Source organism: Cricetulus griseus, chromosome 3 (assembly GCF_003668045.3).
Source record: "Cricetulus griseus strain 17A/GY chromosome 3, alternate assembly CriGri-PICRH-1.0, whole genome shotgun sequence".
NCBI classification, from domain to species: domain Eukaryota; kingdom Metazoa; phylum Chordata; class Mammalia; order Rodentia; family Cricetidae; genus Cricetulus; species Cricetulus griseus.
The window spans coordinates 13,716,470-13,741,868 of record NC_048596.1 but is presented as its reverse complement, the minus strand read 5'-3'; the positions used below and the strand labels follow the sequence as shown (position 1 = coordinate 13,741,868).

The 25,399-nt window shown below is 42.7% G+C and overlaps 1 protein-coding gene across 1 annotated transcript in view; it reads right to left on the bottom strand.

The window, feature by feature from the left end:
• The window catches only part of Cfap43 (cilia and flagella associated protein 43), a 108,002-nt gene that overhangs the window by 59,078 nt on the left and 23,525 nt on the right, over positions 1-25,399 (bottom strand). The window contains exons 5-9 of the mRNA XM_027407056.2: positions 21,712-21,862; positions 14,952-15,111; positions 9,468-9,535; positions 7,744-7,875; positions 5,267-5,383 (exon numbers count right to left, since the gene is read on the bottom strand). Coding sequence (XP_027262857.1) covers positions 5,267-5,383; positions 7,744-7,875; positions 9,468-9,535; positions 14,952-15,111; positions 21,712-21,862 — 628 coding nt within the window. The remainder of the gene's footprint in view (positions 1-5,266; positions 5,384-7,743; positions 7,876-9,467; positions 9,536-14,951; positions 15,112-21,711; positions 21,863-25,399) is intronic.

The following is a 25,399-nucleotide window of genomic DNA, read 5'->3' as shown; positions in this document are numbered from 1 at the left end:
AGTCTTTTGGTGGCTTGACAGCTTTATTTCTTCTTATTACTAAGCAACAGCATATTGTATGACTGCCCCACAGTGTCTCCATTCACGGGTGGATGGGCACCTCAGCTGTTTTCCAAGTTTGGGCCATTATGAACACTGCTGCTGTAAACATTCTCATGCAGCTCATTTTTGGATGGCATTGTTTTCAGCCCATTTGGATAAATACTAAGAAGTATAAGCACCAGAGCTTACATCACCTGTCTAGTATTGAAAGAAACAGACAAACCATCTTCCAAATTGGCTGTACCTATGCACAATGAACAAGCGCTCCAGCAGCTCTGCAGCAACCTCTGTCATCGCCAGCATTTTAGATTTCAGACATTCTAGCAGGTGGTAGCATCTCATTGCCCAAACACACAATTTCCTAAGGATGATGTTTTCAGCATCTTTTCATACACTTACTTTCCATCCATATGTCTTCTTGAGTGTGGAGTCTACTCATACTCCCTTCTTTGCCCATTTCTGAGCAAAGTTGTTTACTTTCTTTTATCTATTTTACATCCTAACTTTCCCCTCCTAGTCCCTCACCTGACCTTGCTATGTCCCCCACCATCCCCCTCCTCTGTTTCTATTCAGAAAAGGGCAGGCCTCCCATGGATATCAGCAAAACATGGCAGATCAGGTTTTAGTAAGACCAAGCACCTCCCCTCATACTAAGGCTAGGCAAGGCAACAGGCCCCGAAAGCCAGCAAGAGTCAGAGACAGCCCCTGCTCCCACTGTTAGGAGTCCCTCAAGAAGACCACACTACACAATTGTAACATATATGCAGATGGCCTAGATCAGTCCCATGCAGGCTCCCGGGTGTTTATGTGAGCCACTATGAGCCCAGGTTGGTTGTCTCTGTGGGTCTTCTTGTGATACCCTTGACCCCTCTGGCTTCTACAAGCTTTCCCCTCTATTTCAGTAGTATTCCCGGAGCTCCACCTAATGTTTGGCTGTGGATCTGCACATGAGTTTCTGGGTGAAGCCTCTCTGCTGACAATTTGACTAGGTACCAATCTATGAGTTTAGCAGAATATCATTAGGAATCAGTTCATTGGCTTTTTTTTTTTTTGCCAGTCCTATTTGGTTCTGTCCTAGGTCTCTAGGTCTTCCAGCTTCTGGGTCCTGGCGCGCCAGGTAGTGTCAGGGGTAGGCTCACTCTTGTGGCTTGCGTTTCAGGCTGGACTGTAACTGGTCACTTCCACAATTTCTGTGCCACCATTAACCCAGCATATCTTGTAGCCAGAAAAGATTGTAGGGTGAAGGTTATGTGGCTGGGTTGGTGCCCAATCCCTCCACTGGAAGCCTTGCCTGATTATAGGAGATGGTCATTTCAGGTTACACAGCCCCTGTTGCTGGGAATCTTAGCTGGGTCATCCTGGTAGATTCCTGGGAGTTTCCCTGGCACTAAATTTCTATTGAACTCCAAAATGGCTCCCCTCTCCAGTACTGAATTATGCTGAATTCCTTCTGCCCCACATCTTATGCTTCATGTTCCCACCTGCCCCAGTCACCCAGAAAACCTATTTTATTTCCCCTTCCCAGGGAGATCCACGCATCCTTCCTTGAGCCTCTTTGTTATTTAGCCTTTCCAGGTCTGTGGATTGTACTATAATTATCTTTCATTTTGCAGCTAATATCCACTTATGAATGAGTACATATCATGTTTGTCTTTCTGGGTTACCTCACTCAGGATCTTTTTTTCCCCATCCATTTGCCTTCAAATTTCCTGGTGTCCTTGTTTTCAGTGGCTGAGTAATACTCCATTGTGCAAATGTACCACATTTTCTTTATCCATTCTTTGATTGAGGGCCATCTAGGTTGTTTCCAGGTTATGGCTATTATGAATAATGCTGCTATGGACATAATTCAGCAATTTTACTTATGGTATGATTGAGCATCTTTTGGTATACCAAGAGTGGTATAGCTGGGGCTTGAGGTAGATTGATTCCCAATTCTCTGAGGAACTGCCATATTGATTTCCAAAGTGGCTGCACAAGTTGAATCCAAAATGATCTCTGCAGATCTGAGACCCTGGTCCTTTGTCAGCTACGTTTTCCCATCCCTTAGCAGAGGCTGTGCCTAGGGCTTTCTACTTTGGAGGCCTTTCACAGAGCAGATGATCCAGTAAAGGGTAACCTCCCAATTTTTCCCTCCATAGTCTGTACTTGTAGCAAAAGCATTTACCACCAAACCCAAGGTAACTCAGATTTTTTCATCATCTTTTAATCATTTTATAATTTTGCCTTTACATTTGTCTACAGTTGATTTTGATTCTTTTGGAAAGTATAAGATTTGCATCTGGGTTCAAAATATTTAAAATTGTACTTATTTGTGTGTGTGTGTGTGTGTGTGTGTGTGTGTGTGTGTGTGTGTGTGCGTGTGTGTGTCTACCATGGCGGGTGCATTAGAGGTCATATGTAAGCAGAAATGAGTTGTTTCATCATCTTTGTTGAAAAGATCGTACGTAATATTTTTACTGAATTGTCTTGGCCACTTTGTCAAGTGTCAGTTACTTTTATTAGGCATGGTGCTGACACTTAACTATAATCCCAGGAAACTGGGGAGTGGAGGTATGAGTATTCTAAGTTCAAGGCCAGCCTGGGAAACTCAGCAAGACCCTTTCTCAAAAATTATCAAAAACTTTATGGTCCAGCCACAAAGCTTTTGCTCAGGGTTCAAAAAGAGAGACCACAATAAGTATAGGATCTAAGTCTGAGGGCTATGGAAAAGAATCTTCTCATGCCACGTTCTTTCTGTTCATGTGCTCTTTATTGCTCTGTTTCTACTCTAATAACTGTGTCCTCCTCCTCCTCCTCTTCCTCTTCTTCTTTCATACTTGTTTATCTTGCATTCTTATTCTTCTATATTTCTGGTCATTTCTGCCAGCCTCTCCCTCCAGCCATTACATCTCTAGTCTACTCATCCCAAAACTCTTCCCCAAGATGTTTGGAGCAAAGGATAAGAATTTAGAGTTAGTTTTTCATTGGTCAGGAGCACATTTCTAAGCTAAGTGATGAAGGCAGAGCTATAGGCATGGCAGCATAAGGTCCCAAGGCCATAGGAGCAAGACCATGACCAGACAGGGGAGGACACAGTGCCCAATGACAACTTTAAGACACAGATCTTTTGGTAGCAGATGGCAAGTGAAGAATAGGCATGCTTTAAGATTAATGTGAGGTAACCCTGGAACAGCATTTGAGAGCTATGGCTTAGCAACTTCAGACATGCAGTAACTCTTGTCCTTGGGCATCTGTGACTGTCTCAATTGAGGTCTCTTCGCCTGAAAACTAACACTGACCAACTGCCTGCCAAGGAAGATAACTGCAGGGGGTCAGACTTCTAAGTTTATATGAAGACCTGGTTGAGAGAGTAAGGGTATTATTGGCTGTGATTACTTTCTTGCCAGAATCAGGCAATGCTGTGGAGGAGTCATCCAATACTCCAATGCATAAGGGAAAATGTGCCCAGTAAATAATGGATACGTTGCTGGAGTTTGGGGATGAATCCCACCATAGAAAGGTGGTGCTATGGCTTCACAGGGAATTTGCAGTAAGGGCAGTGACTGTTCATAAAGGAAATACTCCCACCGCCCTGTGTATGGGCCTCCTCCAGTGGAATGTGTGATCCCACTGGGTAAGCTGTGCCATTTGTCAGCTGAGCTCTCACTGCATAATTCTACAGTCAGTGGCAAAAAAAAATGAATTGATCATATTCATGTGACTTCATTTGGGGCCTCTGTTTTGTATTACATTTATCTATTATTTTATTCTTTCACCAACACCAGTCTTACTATTTTAGAATCAGTCCTAACTGTATTTATTTCTCAGTATTGCACTGATGCCTCCTTCAATAGTTTATTGATTTTTTGTATTGCTATGTAAATTTTACAAGCAATCAATTTTTACAAAATAACTTATTAGTATTCTGACTAGAATTATACTAACTATATAGCTCAACTTAAGAAGTGACATGCTAACAAAATCAAAACTTCTTATCCATGTCAGGGTGACAAGCCTCCATAGACTAAGATAATCGTTTTTTGTTTTTTATTTGTTTGTTTTCCTGAGACAGGTTTTCTCTGTAGCTTTGGAGGCTGTCCTGGAACTAGCTCTTATAGACCAGGCTGGTCTTGAACTCACAGAGATCTGACTGCCCCTGCCTCCCGAGTGCTGGGATTAAAGGCGTGCGCCACCACTGCCCAGCTCATTTTGGTTCTTTTGTCAGGGCTTTGTGGCTTTTCTCATATAGATCGTACCTATCTTTTGCTAGATGTATACCTAATTTATTTTATTGGTACTGACATAAACAGTATTGTATTTTTAATTTCAAATTTTAATTGTTCATTGTTTGTTTGGTCTGTATGAAAGCAATTTATCTCTTTTTGTGTTATCTGTTTCTTCTGCAGCCTTGCTGTGATCACTCAGTACCAGGGGTGTGTGCCAATTGCTTGTGATTTTCTGTAGTGGCAATCGCATCACCTGAGAACAGAGGTGGTTTTATTTCTTTCCAGTCTGTATACCTTTTACTCTTTTTAAAGATCTTACTGTATAAGCTCAGACTTTGAGTGTGATATTGATTTGGAATTAGGCATACCACAGTGAGCAGCTCTATTCTATTTATTTTTGAAATATTGTTATTGTAAGCAGGTAACAGATGTTGGTGATTGCTTCACTGGCTGATACAGTGACATGGTTTTTCTTCTTTAGCCTGTGATGATTAGCTGTGCTGTGATGGATTACATTAATTGATTATATGATGTGCATCAGTATTTCAGTGTTGCACACCTGAAACAAATCACCCTGAGGTATGCAATTGTTCTTATGCATTGCTAGTACTTAATGGAGAATTTGTGTCTCTGTTCTCAGGAGAGAGTCACCCGTGGTTTACTCTTCTTGTGTTTTCTCTGGCTTAGGTGTCAAGAGAAATCTTTGGAGAAAGTTGGGAAGAATTGCTTCTGCTTGTAACTTTTAAATGGTATTGTGGAGAGCTGGTATTGTTTTTTCCCTTAAATGTTTAGCAGATAACTATCTGGTCCCAGGACTTCCCCTTTTGGACTGTTATTATCAATCTAATTTCTTTGATATAGGCCTTTCAGGATATCTCTTTCCTTGAATGTGGGTTTTGAAAAACTTTGCCTTTAGAAGAGTTGGTCTAAAGACACTTAGTTACATGAGGATAGGAATTTAAACCTTGAAACACAACAACTTCTATCCTACAGTGTCCCGGTAGACCGTCTCTTACCAGGAAATGTTTGCTTCCAGGTGTGATGAAGTCCATGGCCTGGACTTTCCCATCACAGGATTCTAGGACTTTATCTAGCGGTGGCTCTGCACCATAAGTGTATATATAAACAGACCCCTGAAAAAGCCACACAAAGAAAAGAAAACATACAATTACTGCATGTCATTAATTCAACAACTACACATTTAATAGGCACTGTGTGCAACACACTATTTGGGAGTAGGTGATGGGAAATCACGGACTTAAACAAGGTCCTTGAGGAACTTAAAATATGAAAATCTTATTTATTAATTTATATGAGTGAATGGCTCAATGCCTCAATAAAGACAGCAAGAGACAGATATGGGAGATGGGGTCAGGGATGAGGTACAGAATCTGTGTTGTGAAGGGTCATTTAAAGCTTGGTTTTTGGGGCCTTTACTCAGAATGAGAAACCACCAGGGCCTGTGAGTGCTCTGTCTGTATCTGCTGCTACACTAAATATATGTTGTTCATTCCATCATACATGGTAGAGAATACATGGTTCATTCCATCACATGTGTAGGGAAGCCTCTTTAAAATCACCTGCTTGGCTTTCCCTCATTGTTCCTTTAATATATATATATATATATATATATATATATATATATATATATATATATTTGTGGCTATATTGTTAGGCACCTATGTGTTTTACATGTTCATATGATCTGATACATTTCATAGACTATCATTTGAAAGTAAGGGATTTTACCTTCTGTTTGACTTTCACCATGAGGAATTACTCATCTAATGTCAACAGAACATCACTAGATCTTTTCTAGTGGTGTTTGAATGGTCCATGTTTACCCTTTTGCTGTCATCTTACTGGACCTTGATATTTTAGATGTGCTGTTACAGTGAGTAACTGGGTTTTACTTGTTTGATTTTTTTTGACCTTCTACTTGAGATCTTTTCCCCTTTGTTCTCATGAAGTACATTTTTAAGAGTTTTCTCTAGTAACAGCCTGCTGCTGGTGCACTCTTGGTTTTAGAGTGTCTGGAAACATAGTTGAATTTTCCTCCTGGACTCATTTAATTTTTAGAAAGCTTTTGTTTTTGTTTTCCAAATGGTTTGTCTTGGGAATTGTAAGTGTGGATGTCATTTTGTTCCCCCCTTGAGGTTCCCTGTGACTCTTACATCTGTGAACTCCTCTCTCTAATTAGCTGTGGAAAGCCACGCCAGCATCTCCTGAAGTATCACCTCTGTCTGCATGCCTCCAACCACACACACTGTGTTTTCACTGTGTAATTCACATAGTCTAGGCAACATTCTCAATTATCTCTTCATCCACCTTCCATGTCAAGCCTTTTGTCAGGTATGTTCACTTCACTTTTTAACCTTTATTTTTTATTTATGTGCATGGGTGTTTTGCCTGTGTATATGTCTGTGTGCCACATGGGTGCCTAGTACTCAGGGAGGTCAAAAGAGAGATCTAATGCTCTGGGACTTGGGTTACATAATGTTTGTGAGCTGCTTTCGAAGAGACCTAACTTAACGTGAGTGCAGCCATGACAGGCTGCAGGCTAACAATACTGGGACTAGGCCTCACCCTTACAATAACCAGGGAAAACCACAGACTGTACCCTGAGGGGGACCAATCAGAATTGAGACAAACAAGTACTAGATGCTCCAGAATATTTAGAATAGCTTACCTAACTAGTATATAGGTTGCCAATCTCCTTGCAGCAATACCATTACCAATCTCTGTTTGATAAGACTTGAGTTATCTCACTCATACCCAATCAGGAGTTTAACCTCCATCTGAATTTGGAATTCCCCTATGCCCCCATCCTTTCCTCCTTAAAAACCCTGCCTCAATTGAGCTTGAGGCTCTCCCTGTACAGGAAAATGGTTGACCAACACATCTATATTTAAGGACATTTTTTTATTTTCTAGTTGGGAACTTTCTTCTAACGTTGCCAATAGGATAGAAATATAAGCAGGAGTAGTAGAAGGCACTAGATACCAGAAGGGAAAAAGTCTGCAAGGAGATGGAGGTGGCAAAGGGAAAACAGCCCAGAGACATGGAAGGCAAGGGGAGGGGGTGGAGAAGTTAGGGGACCAGGGGGCTGGGAGACTGGGGGTCTGGAGAGAAGGGGGAGCATGTGGGACCCTAGATTCAAATTTTCTTTTTCCTCTATTGGTGTGTATACATAATCAAACTTTTTTGGGGGGGGCAGGTTCAATACAGGGCTTCTCTGTGTAGGCCTGGCTGTCCTGGAGCTCACTCTGTAGACCAGGCTGGCCTCGAACTCAGACAGATCCTCCTAAGTGCTGAGATTAAAGGCGTGCATCACCACTGCCCTACCAACATCTATTTTTTTTATTGGAGTCTTTGTTCACAGCGTGCTTTCCATTTGCAATAGAGTTTGCTGAGAAGAGAACCATCACACGACACATCCCACCATACACTGACAGTGTCTGAAGACCTCATCAAGAATCACTGTCTAATGTACCTTGTCTGTTTGAATCAGCAACATTTTGTAACTAGGGGAAAACACCAAATGTGTCACTGGACCATCAACCTCAAGAAAATTCTTCACATGGTACTTTGAATCTTTGACGATGAATGAGTATATCATACCATCCTATGGACCAAACACAATGAGACACACACAACGTCAGTCTTTGCCAGTGCATAGTCCAATTCTGTCATCAGTCAAGTCAAGGCTCGGGGACTACTGCCTTCCCTTGTTTGAGAGCACCATTTGGGTTAACATCTAGAATGCCTGGTCACCTTTAATTCGGATTACTTTTTAACCATATTTGTCACTGTGCAGAGGGTAGGACTACCGAGACAGAGTTTGTATGGCTTGTGTGTTAATTCTCCTCATTTCAAAGGGCAGTCCTCGTTACTATGCACATTTTTTTTAAAGCACCTCTGTGACACAAAGGTAGAAGTGTGCTTTTTATTTGCTTTAGGTCCTCCTCTCCAGTCCCTGATACAGTGCTAGAACATGGCAGGTGTTCAATAATATGGCTGGTCAACCAGTTGTGGATAAATAGACTTAAGCGAATGATTTCAAGAGGAATGTGAGTGATTTCTGCAATAGTTGGGAGGCTTGGAGGGAAAGGTAGCCATTGTTCTCTAGATTGAACCTCGTTGTAACTAACACAGGCACTTAAGAGTTGTGACTTCATATGGCTGTGGCTTAGGTGGGGAAAGATGCAAGCTGCTTTCCTCAAGCTCATTATCATTCTCCACCCCTCATCAGAACAAAGGCAGTGAGTGATCTTGAAGAAGATAAGAACCTTAAAAGTCACAAATGCAGGCTAAATGCAGAACATGGCAGGCAATTTTCTGTTGAAAGCTCCAGGAAGGGAAATAGAAGTGGCGTGCAAGCACAGAGACTCAAGGTGGCTTGTGCTTGGTGGAACCAAATCTTTCATCCTAATGCCATTGCCTCACTGGCCTCAAGGTGGCCTGTGGCAGTGAAACAGACAAAGCTAACACTGGACTAGGGGCAGCTTCAACTAGACCTGAGATGTCAATGTGATGCTGTCACCAATCTTGACCTCGATGACGCTGACTACAACTACATGGAAACATGTGATCTTCCCCCATTTAAAACTTCCTGGGACTCTGCATTCTTGTAAATAAAAGTGTAGTTCTTGGGTTTTCATCCCAGGTTCACTTTCTGGTGACTGCTACGAGACGTGGTACTTTCACCTGTATAAGGAGCGTGTCAAATTTCTAGTTGACGCAGCTGTGAGGATTAATAATACACTTGCATGGTGCCTGGAACTGTGGTTAACTCCATCTGCTCAAGCAAGCAGAGTTTAGTAACACTGAGTCTCATTATCAGCTCTAACAGACAAAAGACTTAAGCTCATATCTGACAACCCAATTCATTACTGTAGAAACAGACACAGTCTGGGCTGCAGAGAATGGGTGGCTTTTTTTTCCCTGGGTGGGAGGGACAGCAGAAGAGTTTTAAAGCCCGATTTTGTTTATCTGCAACAACACAGACATGATCATTCGTTACTCGTCTTCTCTGTTTCCACATAATGGAAAGTTTTCCTAGCCATTTTTTTTATCTTAAAATTCAACAAGGAAACAACTGTAATTGCTAATCTGAAAGAACCCATCATGCCAAAATGTGTCTCATAAACATAGTGGCAGCAAAGGGGCTCTACTTTTTCATGAAATGGAGGAATTCTGAGGAATAGAATACATTACAATTCCAGAAGCGAGCATGCCATCCTTCTGATACACCAGTATGAGCGGACTGATGAGCTGGGCTTCATCTTCAGGGAAAGAAGAAACAAGAAATTAGATGACGTAATTAAGAGAACAGTAGCATAATGAGCAGTGAGGGCTGTGTGGGATGACAAACAAGTTGTGTTGGGGGTCTAGAGCACTGACCTGTGGACTCACATTAGAGAACTCTAGCAAACAAGAGATTGGGAAAGGCTGGTGGCAAAGACTCATGAAATCAAAACCATTATTGGGCTGTATGCTTAAGATTTGTGTGTTTTCCATATAAACAAACTGAAACATGATCATCTTAATAGATTTCTGAAACAGCCATTGACAAAATCCAACACCCCTTTATGATAAAGGTCTTAGAGAGATCAGGGATACAAGGAACATATCTAAACATAGTAAAAGCAATTTACAGCAAGCCAACAGCCAGCATCATACTAAATTGATAGAAATTCAAATCAATTCCACCAAAATCAGGAACAAGACAAGGTTGTCCACTCTTTTCATATCGATTCAATATACTACTCAAAGTTCTAACTGGAGCAATAAGACAACAAAAGGAGATCAAAGGGATACAAATTGAAAAGGAAGAAGTAAAACTATTGTTATTTGCAGATGACTTGATAGTATACGTAAGTGACTCCCCCCCCAAAAAAAACTCTACCTGGGAACTCATACAGCTGATAGACACCTTAAGCAAAGTGGCAGGATACAATATTAACTAAAAAAATCAGTAGCCCTACTATACGCAGATGATAAATGGGCCAAGAAAGAAATCAGAGAAACATCACCCTTTATAATAGCCACAAATATAAAATATCTTGGGGTAACTCTAACCAATAAGTGGGAGACCTGTATGATAAGAACTTTAAGTCTCTAAAGAAAGAAACTGAAGAAGATATCAGAAGATGGAAAGATCTCCCATGCTCTTGGATAGGTAGGATCAACATAATAAAAATGGAAATCTAACCAAAAGTAATCTACAGATTAATGCAATCTACATCAAAATCCCAATACAATTCTTCACATATCTTAAGAGAACAATACTCAGCTTCACATAAAAAAAACACAACAGAATAGCTAAAACAATCTTGTAAAATAAAGGAACTTCCACAGACATCGCCATCTCTGATTTCAAACCCTACTATAGAGCTACAGTAATGAAAACAGCTTGGTACTGGCATAAAAACAGACAGGTGGACTAATGGAATCGAAGACCCTGACATTAATCCACACACCCATGAACACCTGATTTTTGACAAAGAAGCCAAAAGGATACAATGGAAAAAGGAATGGTACTTGCATAACTGGATGTCAACATGTAGAAGATTGCAAATAGATGCTTATCTATCACCTTGCACAAAACTCAAATCCAAACCTGATAGAGGAGAAAATGGGATGAAGCCTTGAACACACTGGCACAGGAGACTAATTCCTAAGTATAACACCAGTAGCACAGACACTGAGATCGAAAATCAATAAATGGGACCTCCTGAAACTGAGAAGCTTCTGTAAGGCAAAGGACACAGTCAACAAGACAAAATGGCAGCCTACAGAATGGGGAAAGATCTTCACCAACCCCACATATGACAGAGGGCTGATCTCCAAAATATATAGATAACTCAAGAAACTAGATATCAAAATACAAAATAATCCAATTAAAAAAATGGGTTAGAGAAGAAGAATCATCAGGGAAATGCAAATCAAAATGACTCTGTGATTCCAACTTACACCTGCCAGAATGGCTAAGATCAAAAATACTGAGGACAGTTTATATTGTAGAGGATGTAGAGTCAGGGGAACACTCCTCCACTCCTGGTGGGAGTGCTAACTTGTACAGCCATTTTGGAAATTAGTATGGCAGTTTCTAAGAAAATTGGGAATCAATCTACCTCAAGACCCAATGATACCACTCTTGGGCATATACCCCAACTATGTTCAATCATACCACAAGGACACTTGCTCAACAATGTTCATAGCAGCATTATTCATAATAACCAGAATCTGGAACCAACCTAGATGCCCCTCAACTGAAGAATGGATAAAGAAAATGTGGTATTTTAGCATAATAGAATATTACTTAGTTGTAAGAAACAATGACATCATGAAATTTGCAGGCAAATGGATAGAACTAGAAAAAAAAAAAAGCTTCCTGAATTAAGTAACCCAGACTCAGAAAGACAAACATGGTATGTACTCACTCATAAGTGGATATTAGATGTAAAGCAAAGAATAACCAGACTACAATCCACAGCTCCAGAGAAGCTAGGTAACAAGAAGGACCCCAAGAAGGACACACAGATTCCCCCTGGGAAGTGAAATTAGATGGGTAAACTGGGGCCAAGAGGGGGTGATAAAGGGGAGGGGAGGGGATATGAGAACATCAGGGAAAGGGATGGTTGAGGTCAGGGTAGGGATGAGGTGGGAGAGCAATGAAAGAGCTATCTTAATAAGAGAGCCACTATGGGATTAGGGAGAAACCTGGTGCTAGGGAAATTCCCAAGAATCCTCAAGGTTGACCCCAGCTAAGACTACTAGCAATAGTGGAAAGGTTGTGTAAACTGGCCTACCCCTATAATCAGATTGATGACTACCCCAACTGTCATCATAGAGCCCTCATCCAGTAACTGATGGAACCAGATGCAGAGATCCACAACCAAGCACCAGGCCAAGCTCCGGGAATCCAGTGGAAGAGAGGATGAGGGAATTTATGAGCCAGGGTGGTCAAGATCATGATGGAGACATCTACAGAGACAGCTGAACCAAGCTTGTGGAAACGCATGAACTCTAGACCTACAACTATGGAGCCTCAATGGGACTGAACTAGGCCCTCTGTATGTGGGAGACAGTTGTGTAGCTTGGTTTATCTGATGGGTTCCTGACAGTAGGGCCAGGATCTATTCCTGGTGCATGAGCTAGCTCTTTGGAGCCTGTTCCCTATGAATGGTTGCCACACTCAGCCTTAATGCAGGGAGAAGGGACTTGGTCCTGTCCCAACTTAATGTGCCAGACTTTGTTGACTCCTCATGGGAGCCCTCACCCATTGGAGGAGTGGATGGGGGGTGGACTGGGAGTGGGGTAGGAGGGAGAACTGTGGTTGGAATGTAGAATGAAATTAAATTAATTAATTTTAAAAAGATTTGTGTGTTTTATGGAATGTACATTATTTCAATAAATAAAGCACATTAGGGGAAAGTTCTGGAAGAACATTTATTATATAATAAAATAAAATGTTGTCTTTGGGGAGGAAATAACTAAACCATGTTGCCAGTTTATATAGGAAAATATAGTGATTACAAGGACTCAGATGGCATCTGTCAAATGTTCATTCGCATAGACCATGTCTGATGATGTTGGCTGCTGGGAAATATGTCCCTTCCTTCTGTTACCGCCCAGCTCCCAGCAGTCCCCTCTGCAACCTAGTTGTCACTGGAGTCTTAAGGTCTGGCCTAGGGGCCTGCTGCTTACAGCCACCTACTCTGAGGATCCCCTTCCTGCCTGAACTGTGGCTAAATTAAATCTGTGAGTGCACAGTTGCCAGTGATCTACACCCCACTTGGGGGAAAGTATTTACACTCTTACTCGCCTGGCTATTGTTATTTGTCAACCTGTCTTTAATACTGATGTTCCTATGTACTTGTGTTATAGGTACTGTCCCCTGGTATTATAATGGCACTTGAAAAACACGTATTTGTTTTCAAAAAAGTGTTGTTTTTGTGCTTTTTTTTTTTTTTTGGTAGTATGGGCTGATTTCAAACTCATAATCCACCTGCCTCTGCCTCCTGAGTGCTGGGATTACAGTCTATTGAGCCACCACACCAGGTGATAAATACATGTTTGAATGCATTGATGATGCACCGTAAATAAGAGCGTGCAGGAAAGGAATTGTGAACAATGTCTAAGGCAACGTGATTAAGCCTGAGGCATAAAGTACAGGAGAAGTATGATGGGTATCCAGAAGGAAAAAACGTTGCTTTACAATTCACTCTGCAATTGATTCTGTAATGGGATTAAAGAGTGACACAAGCCTCTCAGTGGCCTCAGTCAGCTGATGGCCAAGAGGGAAGAGAGGCTTGGGGCAATTGTGACAGCCCAGGGTGAGGCTCCAGTTGAGTTGTAGAGCCCAGGGTGTTCCAGTGTGAGCTGGAAGGTTAGGGTGGGGCTGGGGAAGGGACCACAAGAACTGAGTAGGCAGGAGGGAAATGGACATCTCTGACAAAGGTAACCTCAAAAGCAGCAAAAGGGCAAGCAATGAGAAGCTTGAACAGGTTTACGTGGAACGATCTGAAGATGAACTGAGCTGACAGAGGCTTGCTCTTTTTGTTAAAAGTTAATTTTTAAATTTTAAATTAAGAACAATCATATTTTACACACCAATCCCTGTGTCTGGAGGCTCTTGTCCCTCCAGGTCCTACCACTTCAGCCCCAAATGAACACACAGAGATACTATAATAATTATAAAGCTGTTGGCCGATGGCTAGGGCTTCTTATTGGCTAGCTCTGTCTTAATTATTAACCCATAACTACTAATCTATGTACTTCTATATGGCCTTATCTTACCAGAGAAGGCCTGGCACGTCCTATTCTCCCAGTCTCTACATGGCTTCCCCTTGTGGTCTCCCTCTGCCTGCCTTTCCCAGAATTCTCCTCATCTCCTAGATCCACCTACCTTTCTGCCTCTACTGGCCAAACTGTGTTTTCTTTCTCAACCAGTAAGAGAAACATATATACAGAAGGACGTCCCCCATCACACCCCAGTTCCCTCTCCTTCCTCTCCCCCCTCCCCTCCCCCCATGCCACCTCCATCCACTCCTCGGGACTTGGTAAAGAGGATCAAACTGAAGGAGGCCTCAGGATGTCTCTAAGAAGGGAAAGTGTGGGATAGTTGTGCACTGTGACTGTGATTGATACACTGCTGTGATTGGTTTAATAAGGAGATGAATGGCCAATAGCTAGTCAGGAGGTATAGGCGGGACTTCCCGGGAAAGAGAGGAAGTAGGAGGAGGAATCTAGGCACACAGGAGAAGCCTGTCGACTTGGAGAGGAAACAGGGGGTGTAAGATGGAAAAGCAGTAGTGTCACATGATAGGACATAGATTAGTATAAGTGGGTTAAGTTATAAGAGGTAGTTAGGAACAAGACTAAGTTATAGGCTGAACTTTAATAATTAATTAGAAGTCTCTGTTTATTTGGGAGCAGGCTGGCAGAACAGAGAGACTTGTTACACAAAACACCATCTTGAAGGGTATGCAAGGCTGACCCCATGGCTGACTGGACTATGGGCAGAGCACTTTCTTACCCGTTAGGCTGACCCCATGGCTGTACTGGACAATGGGCAGAGCGGTTCCTTACCCATTAGTCTGACCCCATGGCTGTACTGGGCTATGGGCAGAGCGGTTCCTTACCCATTAGGCTGACCCCATGGCTGACTGGAATATTGGCAGAGTGGTTCCTTACCCGTTAGTGGCAGCTCCTCCATCTTCTGCAGCACAGTCACCTTCAGGGTCTCTGAGTTAACCATCAGAAGATGGCCCTCTTCACACCCAATGTACAGGTCGCTTGATGCGGTCCAGCAATGCATAGTTGGGTGAAGCAAAGGATATATGTCATCTTTCGGCTTTGGGGAGAGAACAGCATTTACAGATTAAGACGTCAGTCATGGTCAAGACTCACAGAAATACCCCCCACCACAACTGCCACCAGAAACCAGAGTGAGCAGCTGCTGTGAATGTGTTGGCCTTTCATTTTTAACATCAGAGTCAGTCCTGTCTCCATTTTCCTCTGGGCATTTGATTTCACTATAAGCACTTAAGGCTTCCTGCTAATGCATTCAGAATTCTCTTTCCAAGACTTTGGGGGGAATCGTGATTAGCACCCCACTGACTGTTTCTTAGCAGCCTCTTTGGCACCTTCAGTCCTTGGTTGGCTACAAACACCCCCTTTTCAGGAAGGATTGTCATTACTATCCCGTCTTCTGGTCTTGCAAGGGTCACTAATGTCAGAGGTCAGCTTGGGGCTTGCACTTGACTGGCCTTCAAAGGCAAAGAGAGGACCTTTGGCTTGACTACGTGGCTCCTCTAATACGGCTCATGATCATTCCATGTTCCCTTTGATTTCATAGAGGAGCAAATGCGCACAGTCAGCAGAACTGGAGTAGAAGTTGACTTGGGCACTGAAAACAGTTTGAACCAAGTTTAAAGCAAGTGTGTTTTTTTTTTCCCTATAGAATAATAGGGAATGGGTATTTCAGGTTTTGTGGAACACAGATTGAGTCATGTGCCCTTGCTTTCTTTTTCATAACCCTTAAAGGTGTAAAAACTTATTTCAGATTTGGATCACAAAAATAGGCCATAATTTGTTCAGGCTTGCTTTAGATGGTGATGTTAACTGTTCTCCCACAGCCTTTAGCACTTAAGCTCAGCAAGGAGAGGCTGTCCCTTGTCAGCAGGGCCAGACTCCAAGGCCTCCTCTTAGTAAGCCTTGAATAGATTCCCTGAAGACCAAGGTGGTTTTGACAGCCATGCAGAAATACTGCCTGCAGCACCAGACTTTAAATTCAGATATTAGAATATGGCTTTCATTTCTCTCGCTCTCCTGCTCTCCCTCCCTTCTTCCCTCTTCCCTCTCTCTCCCCCTTTTGTTTCCCTCTCTCCATCTTTCCCTCCCTCTCTCTTCCTTTCTCTCTTCCTCTCTCCCTTCCCCCATGTCTCCATTCCTTCCTTCTATCCTTCCTTCCTTCCTTCCTTCCTTTCTTTCCTTCCTTCTTCCTTCCTTTTTCTTTTTGCAGTGCTGGGGGCTCTTCTGAGATACACAAACATTCTACCCCTGAGCCTCATCCCTACCCCACTCCTTTCTGTTTAACGTGTGTGTGTGTGTGTGTGTGTGTGTGTGTGTGTGTGTGTGTGTGAGTGTGCACTTGTGTGCATGTGTATGCCAATGTGTGCCTGTACATTGTGTGGCTGTGTGCATGTGTGTGTATAAGTGGGTGAGTATGAGTGTGTGTTGTGCATGTGTATGTATGTGTACCTGTGTTTACACAGTGGTGGTACACACTTTTAATTCCAGCAAAGGCAAAGTCAGGCAAATCTCTGAGTTCCAGTGAGGCCAGCCTGATCTGCAGAGTAAGTCCAGGATAGCCAGAGCTACGCAGAGAAAGTCTGTCTCAAAAAACCAAAGCAACAAAAAGGAGCTCTGTGTTTATTCCCTACTTATTCAGGTGCTCATTCATCTAACATCAATCAAAAGGCGGGAGGGCAAAAGACTTCTTTATCAAGATACAAAGAACAAGCAAGTATAATTACCTTCTCAATAACCAAAACATCAAGTAACCACATCCTAAACCAAATATCCTGTTGCCAAGGTGAGACATCCATTAGCTACACTTTAGACCAGATGTCCTGTTGTCAACGCAAGACTCACACTAGCCACACCTTAGGCCAATCGTTCTGTTGTTTGACCTTGAAAGAACAATAATGGGCTGGAACTCTCTGACCTTAAGTCAAGACGAAGCTGACGCACTTTTATGGGCCCCAACGCCCTCTGATTCTGCTCTTCACTGTTTCTTCTCTTCATGACTGTCTCATTGAGAAGAAACTAGACTGGACACACTGGCTGCCATATAACCAATAGCCAGTGCACATATGTTGGAATATGTAACATTAGCAACCTATGTCAGTTGAGATGTCATTACCTTGAATCTACAAATATTTCATAAATTAAAAGAGCAATGTGTTATCTATTATCAAACAGTTGAGTATTTATTAGGAAGGTGACTGGCACGGCAAGGAGTTGAGCGTGGAAGACTTCTGTGCCTGTGGAAGCCAGGAATCCCAGCTGTACGGGAATCCCAGCTGCACGGGAATCCCAGCTGCACGGGAATCCCAGCTGCACGGGAATCCCAGCTGCACGGGAATCCCAGCTGCACGGGAATCCCAGCTGTAGCGCCTGTCCCCACTTCATTTTCCTTTATCAGGTTTCTCTGCACATCTCCACATTCAACTTTGCAACTTCTCTTTTATTCTCTTTTCCCTAATTGGTAGGTAAGCTCCATAAGGGAAGGGAGTTTCCTCTGTCGTTCACTACCGAGTGTGGATGCTTGGAACAGTATCTGGAAAAGGCTGAAGACTCAACGAAAGTTGGTTGGGGTACATAAGAGCTTGGAGTAATAAACTTGGGGCTGATGCCAGTGTTCACAGGGTGCCCTCCCGACTCTGTCACTTGTCTCTGCTTCTTTCCTCAGTTAGCACTCCACCTCTGATGTACAAACCCACATTAGCTGTCAGGTCCAGACAGATGCCGGGAGCGTGAACGTGAGTTACTACAAGAGAGCAGACTATTGATGCTGAAGACAGGCATATGGGCTACAGGAACAGTGATGATAAAGTTCCTCTCGGCTGAGTGAGGAGAGTAGAGAGAGACAGACACTGTTCTGGTGGACCTGAAATCTGACCAAGGCAGTGGTCAGACAGAAGATGCATCTCGATGATATTTTAAAGGAGGAGGTGGCTTTAACTGTATGATTGATTTATTCCGTGTCTTCATAGACTTGGAGAGTTAGGAAACAAAAGCCTGAATAATCGCCACTCGCCAAAAGGACACCACCCAGTCACCAAACAATGGGGTTAAGCTGTTGCCAATTAATGGCTTTTCTGTGGGGCCTCACTAAGAGACACTCATTGAAGCCTGGTATTTAAACCCTCTTGAGGCATTCTGAGGGCATCTGACAGTCTAAATCACAGCTAGGTGTACTTAATTTTTTCAAAAAATTTTTGAGATAGGATCTCATTGTGTAGCCCAGGCTAGCTTAGAACTTTTGATCCATCTACTTCTGTTTCCTCAATGCTGGCAAAGCACACCCATGTCCAGTTTGCAAAATTAAAAAGACATCTCTCCCAAACTCTCCAAAACAAGTGCCAGCAGTTTGGCTCCCCCAATACCAGTGGATCTGTTTACCAGACAGTTGTGAGGATTAAGATGTGGAAATTTTCTGGCTGCGGAAATTTAAACTACAATTGATACTTTTTTTTCATGTTTTATACATTTAACTTTGTATTACTTTCTTTAATAATGTACCTGGTTATTGAAGAATAAATGTGGGGGCGCATGGACTTTATGAGTAGACGTCCTGATTTTGGATTCTGCCTTTTAAGAGAAGCGGATGTGTTGTAATTATGTCTAGAAACATCGGCCAACTCAGCCTCCTTTTCTAGCCCTGTGGGATCATACTTCCAACACTCTGATCACTTCAAGGCCAAAATGGAAAACTGGACTCCAACTTGTACTGAACTAAAAGTTGGAAGATCACAGATATGCTGAAGAATATTTGAGCTTATCAAAGAGATTGTTATTTACTGAATTCTGCTAAGGGAGGGGTTAGATGGAACAAGGAAACAGGACTCTTGAGTTTAAATTCATTATGTTGGATGGGGTTTCTACCCAGATAATGGCTGCTTTTGATTTACCCCACACACAACTGGATAAGTTTCCAGTGTCTGGAGCAACATGCGTAGTGTGATTCAGGCCTATTTAAAGGCCTATGATGTGCTGTGCTAGCAGTAGCCACAACCAAGTGGGATTATTTAATGCCTGTGATCTTGTAAAAATCCCCAGCCTACTGATATCCGAGACTCTTGCATTGATCAGGTCATCATTGATTTCTTTGCCATTAGTACCCAGGTCACAAGAAATAACAATGTCCTCGAGGCTGGAGAGATGGCTCGGCAGTTAAGAGCACTGACTGCCTTTTCCAGAGGAGCTGGCTCAATTCCCAGCACCCACACGGCAGCTCACAGCCGTCTGTAAGTCCACTTCCAGGCCCTCTTTTGGCCTCCTTAAGTACTCGGCATGCACATGGAGCAGATATACATGCAGACAAAACACTCACACACATGACGTAAACTGAATAAAAATTCAAAATATTTAAGAAAACAAAGAAATGACATTCAAAGGAAGGAAGGAAATCAAGGCATAATCTCTCCCCGTATTTCCATGCACTGGACAAAAACTAATCAACACTTTATCTCTTTTCCTCACTGTATGTATGTATGTATTGGACAACCACTAATCAACGCTTTATCTATTTTCATCACTGTATATATTTATGCATGTATGTAGTATGTATTGGACAATCACTAATCAATGCTTTATTTTTCTCACTGTATGTATGTATGTAAGTACTGGACAATCACTAGTCAATGTTTTATCTATTTTTCTTAATGTATGTATGTATGTATGTATGTATGTATGACGAAAGGGCAAACTCCCGGGATATTAGATTCTAAGTTAAACTCTGTAATGTGCCATCTGTATGACATAGAGTTTTAACACTACAACATTAAATTTTTACTTTCAGGAATGGTGAGAACACACTGAGAAGAAGGCCCCAGGAAATGAAGCTACTTAGTTTATGAACCTTGTTTAACACTGCAGCTCCAAGTCTAGGCATTCACTTCTCTCTCTCTCTCTCTCTCTCTCTCTCTCTCTCTGTGTGTGTGTGTGTGTGTGTGTAGATGGGCGCTCTCAGAGGCTAGAGGTCAACAGTGGGTGTCTTATCCCCCTTCACCTTACTTCTCCAGACCAGGACTCTCACTGACGCTAGAAGCTAGAGCTCCTGATTAGGCCCCTACACTGGGCTGCCAGGTGCACACTGCTGCACCCCCAGCTACACTGGGCTGACAGGTACGTGGGGCCGCCCTCCAGGACTCACACTGAAGCTCTCTACACAAAGGCATTTAAATGACGTGTTTCAATTTAAATGAGGTGTTTCATCGCATCTTCCAAAGGCAAAGCACAGCTGCCTGGATTTTAAATGTTTTTATGTTGGACCCATTATTTAGTGTGAAGTGTGAGATATTAGGACTCTACACAGTTACTGTAGTGGGAGAGGGAGAGGAAGAGAGGGGAAGAAAGAGAGGGAGGGAGGGAGGGAGGGAGGGAGGGAGGGAGGGAGGGAGGGAAGGAGATTGGACTGATACAGGCACCAAACAACTGATGCCTTGCTCTTTAGTTTTCTGCCCCCTTGTGGCTGATGAGGGTGGCGCATTTTCCAAGGCTAGATCCTGGACTAGACAAGAATTGGCCATGTTTCCTTATTTACAAAAGTAAATTACTGCCATTCATTAGAGGAAATACTATGTACATGGATCTTTCCTCTCATCTGCCTGCCACAGGCATTTTCTGAAAATCTAGGTTTTCACTGTGAGTTACTTCTAACACCCATAGCTTCATTTTTTGGCAGAGCTGTTTCACTTGGGCATACAGCCACCATCTTCATCCTCTGCTTAGTTTCGTGGGACATAAGTGTACAGGCCCTTGTGGACCAGAGGACTGGTGCTTCTCGTCTTTATCCCAAATGCCTTGCACTGTGACTTTCTCAAACATGCCACACTGTCTCTCCCCGGGCCTCTGGACATGCTGTCCTTTGCACTTGAAGCAAAGTAACAGGATGGCTCCCTGTGCTTTCTCTCTCTCTCTCTCTCTCTCTCTCTCTCTCTCTCTCTCTCTCTCTCTCTCCCTCCCTCTCTCTCTCTTTCTCTCTCTCTCTCTCTCTCTCTCTCTCTCTCTCTCTCTCTCCCTCTCTCAGAAGAGGACTGTATGGCAATCCCTTCCTAGCCACCTCACCCTGCTGTCACAATTGTCACTCTGTATAATGCGTTAATGTCTCTTTTTGCTTTCTTGTTAGTCTGTTTCCTCTTGATAGGAAGGAACTTGATATAAATGTGTGGAAAGCAAGTGAGGGGAGGGAAATGGGTGTGAAGCTGGTGACAAATTTTCTCATTTTAAAATCCTCCCACCGTGTCCCCCCCCCCTCCGGACTTGCTTGTACTCAGAGACGTGTCTTCTTGCAGACTCCCCATTCACTCTTCTCCATCCCTGTCCTCATCACCTAGACTTTCTCAGGCTAGTCACCAGCCCCTCGCCTTTGCTCCCAGCTGCCCCCGGTGAGAGCTACACTCATTTGCATCTCTACCCCTGCCAGACAGGGAGTCTACTTGCCAGCTCCCACCCTGCACCTCTCCTCGGATGATTTCCAGTCCTTCAACCAAACTGTGGATCCCATCTGGGTACCAGGTGCCTGCCACCATCCTCCTGGTCTTCCAGACTTATTGCTTCTTAGGTTAGGCTGTAATAATTGGGTGATCCTCTGTCCCCAGCTGTCTCACAATCAAATGAGACCTTACTTCCAAGAATGCCACCTTGGAGCAAGCAAGACAATTACCCTGAATGTCTCCGCCTCTTCTCCCACGAGGCCTGCAATGGCGGACAGTGGCATCACGGGACCATAAATGAGGTCCTTGCCCATGGAGGTGGGGAAAAGCACATCTGTTTCATTGACGAATGACCCATCCTCTAGAGGAAGCTTGACCGACCTGGAGATAAGGGAGACAGTAAAGCAAATGGAGTACCGGACACCAATTATGGGTGGAGTTCTTGGTATCGGTGTGAGATGGGGAGGTGTTGTGTCATAAAACACACGAGAAGGAAAGGGCCAAGAAACAGGTTTTAAATAATATGCCATAAAGGGACAAGTTCTGTGTAGTTTAAAATGAAGTGGAGATTATTGAGAAGACCCAAAGTTAATGTGTGGAGCGGAAACTGTAGACTTGAGTGCTTTGGGGGCTGGGGGCAGGTGTGCGTGTGCATGTGCGTGTGCACGTGCACGTGCGCGTGCGCGTGTGCGTGTGTGTGCGCGCGCGCGAGCGTGTGTGTGTGTGTGTGTGCGTGTGTGTGTGTGTGTGTGTGTGTGTGTGTGTGTGTGTGTGTGTGTAACCAATAGGAGAGTGTCCTTCTCTTGTAAAGGTGACAGGTTCCACTTAGTTCCAGTCAAGAGAGTTGCTAACATGCAAGAATTTTGGTTCTAAAATACCATCATCTGAATATTTGTAAGAAATATCTCAAATTTCAAATGTCGGCAACTAAATCAAATTAAAACAAAACCAAACACTAGGAGCTGAAATAAGCACATGCATGGTCAGAATCCAGCTACCTCTGCCATGTCTGGTGACCCAAGTCCATCTTGAGGTTTGTCATATGTCTACTTTCAGCCCGAGATATGGTTATCAAAGTGGATTTGGAGATTTATGGCATTAAATCAGAGGCTTCCTGGGTTGTGTTTGGATGTGTGGCTGAGTGCATCTGGGTCATGGCAGTCCTCTTCGGTGTCCCTCACTTCATTAGTCTATAGGAAAGTCACACCAGTCAACATTCAGAAATGCAGTGGAACATTCGAGGGACTCACAGGAAGAAAGGGTGGGTTTGATAAAGCAGGTGCCTGTACCAATGTAGTAGCTCTGGTAGACATCACCTGCTCTGTTGAGGGCAGTGTGTGACCAATGGCTGGAGACAGATTATCTATTCACTGGGCCCTTTGATAACGACCTTGAGAGAGAAAATGTGCTAATCAGAACTCTTAGATGCTTCTGGTTTGAATGGTTGGCTTTCTTTTTCAGTTTCTTTTCTGGCTCTACATGTTACCTAAGGTGGTTTTTCAAAAATTGCCATTTCGAGAGTATACCTCCCCAGCATCGCTGATCTTCACTGAAAATGGTCAGCCCGGTGGCACTGTGAGAATCTGAACGCTGCAGCAAACACCCACTGTCAACTATCACTATTTGTTCCCTGTGACACATTTCTTTTGGAATGGGTAACTCCCCTGATTCCATTCTGTGTGGGTGCTGGCACGGGCAACATGTCTGACTGTGTGCTGCTGCACTCTGCAAGCTTCCTATAGTCAACAGAGCCTTATTTTAGAGACTTTAGCAGAGTACCAAAGAAATGGGATCAAAAGGTCACTGGGGTTCTTTTTGTATGATAGTAACATTTAGAAACATTAATTTGAAGGTCACAGCAGTCAGAGAACAGGCAAGTGACCCTTCTGTCAGCTGAACTGCCCCACTCCCTGGACTCTGTTCTCAAAGACCCATTTCACCCATCTCCCCTCCTACCTCATCACTAGCCCCAAGGCCAGGCCCTGCGTCTAGCCCCAGGGGATTTCTGGGCAGTCAGAAGAAAAGAGACTCATGCTGCACCAAAGGCCAAGCTAACCCATAGAAGCCAGCTCCCAACTTGATCAGAGGTCACAACAGCTGCCAGAAATCCAGGCCACAAAGACTAGAAGACCAAAGAAGAAACAGAAACCAAGGAGAAATACACATATCCAACAAAGAAAAATTCAGAAATCTGGACCTAGACCTATAATCATCCCAAACACAGATATCTAGATGCCAGTGTAAGAATACAATCGACAATAGACAGGGTAACATGGCATCAACAGACTCTAGCTATCCTACTACAGCAAGGCCTAAATATTCCAACACAGCTGAAACACGAGCAAAAGATCTTAAAAACAACTTTATGAAGAAGGTAGAAGTCCTTGAAGAGGAAATGAAAAACTCTGAAAGAAATTGAGGAAAAGACAGTCAAAAATTTGGAGGAAATAAATTCCTTAAAGAATGCCAAGAAAGCTGGGGGTGGGGGTGAAGGGATCTACTAAAAACATGAAAACTGAAATAGAATCAATAAAGAAAACACAAACAGGAAATTCTGGAAATGGAATATCTGGGTAAGTGGACAGAAACTACAGATGCAAGCATCACCAACAAATACAAAAGATGGAAGAAACAACCTTAGGTGTTGAAGATATGATAGAAGAAATAGATTAAGCAGTCAAAGAAAATGTTAAATCTCAAAACTATTAACACAAAACATCTAGGAAATCTGGGTCACTATGAAAAGACCAAACATAAGAATAATATGGGTAGAGGAAGGAGAAAAATCCTAGCTCAAAAACCTAGAAAATATATTTAACAAAATCATAGAAGGACATGCCTACAGAGGTACAAGAATCTTACAGAACACCAAATAGATTGGATCAGAAAATCAAGTTCCCAAGCCACATAATAGTCAAAACATTAACATACAGAACAAAGGGAAAATACTAAAAGCTGCAAGTGGAAAAGGCAAAGTAGCATATAAAGGCAGACCTATTAGAATTATACCCAACTTCTCAATGGAGAGTCTAAAAGCTAGAAGGGCCTGGACCGATGTCTCACAGACTATAAGAGAATCATGGATGCCAGTTCAGCAAAACTTTCAATTATCATAGATGGAGAAAAGATATTATATGAAAAAGTTAAGTTTAAACAATATCTATCCACAAACCTAGCCCTACAGAATATACTAGAAGGAAAACTTCAATCCAAGGAAGTTAACCACACACACAAAAACATAATAATCTAACACCAGCAAAACCTAAAGGGGGGAAACACACACACACACACACACACACACACACACCACCACCACCACCACCACCAACAACAACAACAGCAACAAAATAACAGGAATAAACAATCATTCATCATTAATATCTCTCAATATCAATGGACTTAATCTCCCAATTAAAAAATTAAACACAAAAATTTAAAAAATTTAAAAAGACACAGGCTAACAGAATGGATATAAAAACAGCATCCATCCTTCTGCTGCATACAAGAAAGATACCTCAACATCAAAGACATATTACATCATAGTAAAGGATTGGAAGATTTTCCAAGCAAGATAGTGTAGCTATCTAATATCTAACAAAATATACTTCCAATCAAAATTAATAAAAAGAGATGGAGAAGAACATTTCATATTAATCAAAGGGAAAATCCATTAAGATGACATTTGAATTCTTAGCATCTATGCCCCAAATGCAAGGACCCCCCCATATTTGTAAAAGATACATTACTAAAGTTTAAATCACAGCTTTAACGCCCCACTCTCACCAATGGACAGGTCCTTCAGATGAAAACTAAACAGAAATTGGAGCTAACAGACCTTAGGAATCAATGGACCTAACAGCTATCTACAGAACATTTCACCCAAACACAAAAGAGTATAGCATCTTTTCAGCATTTCAC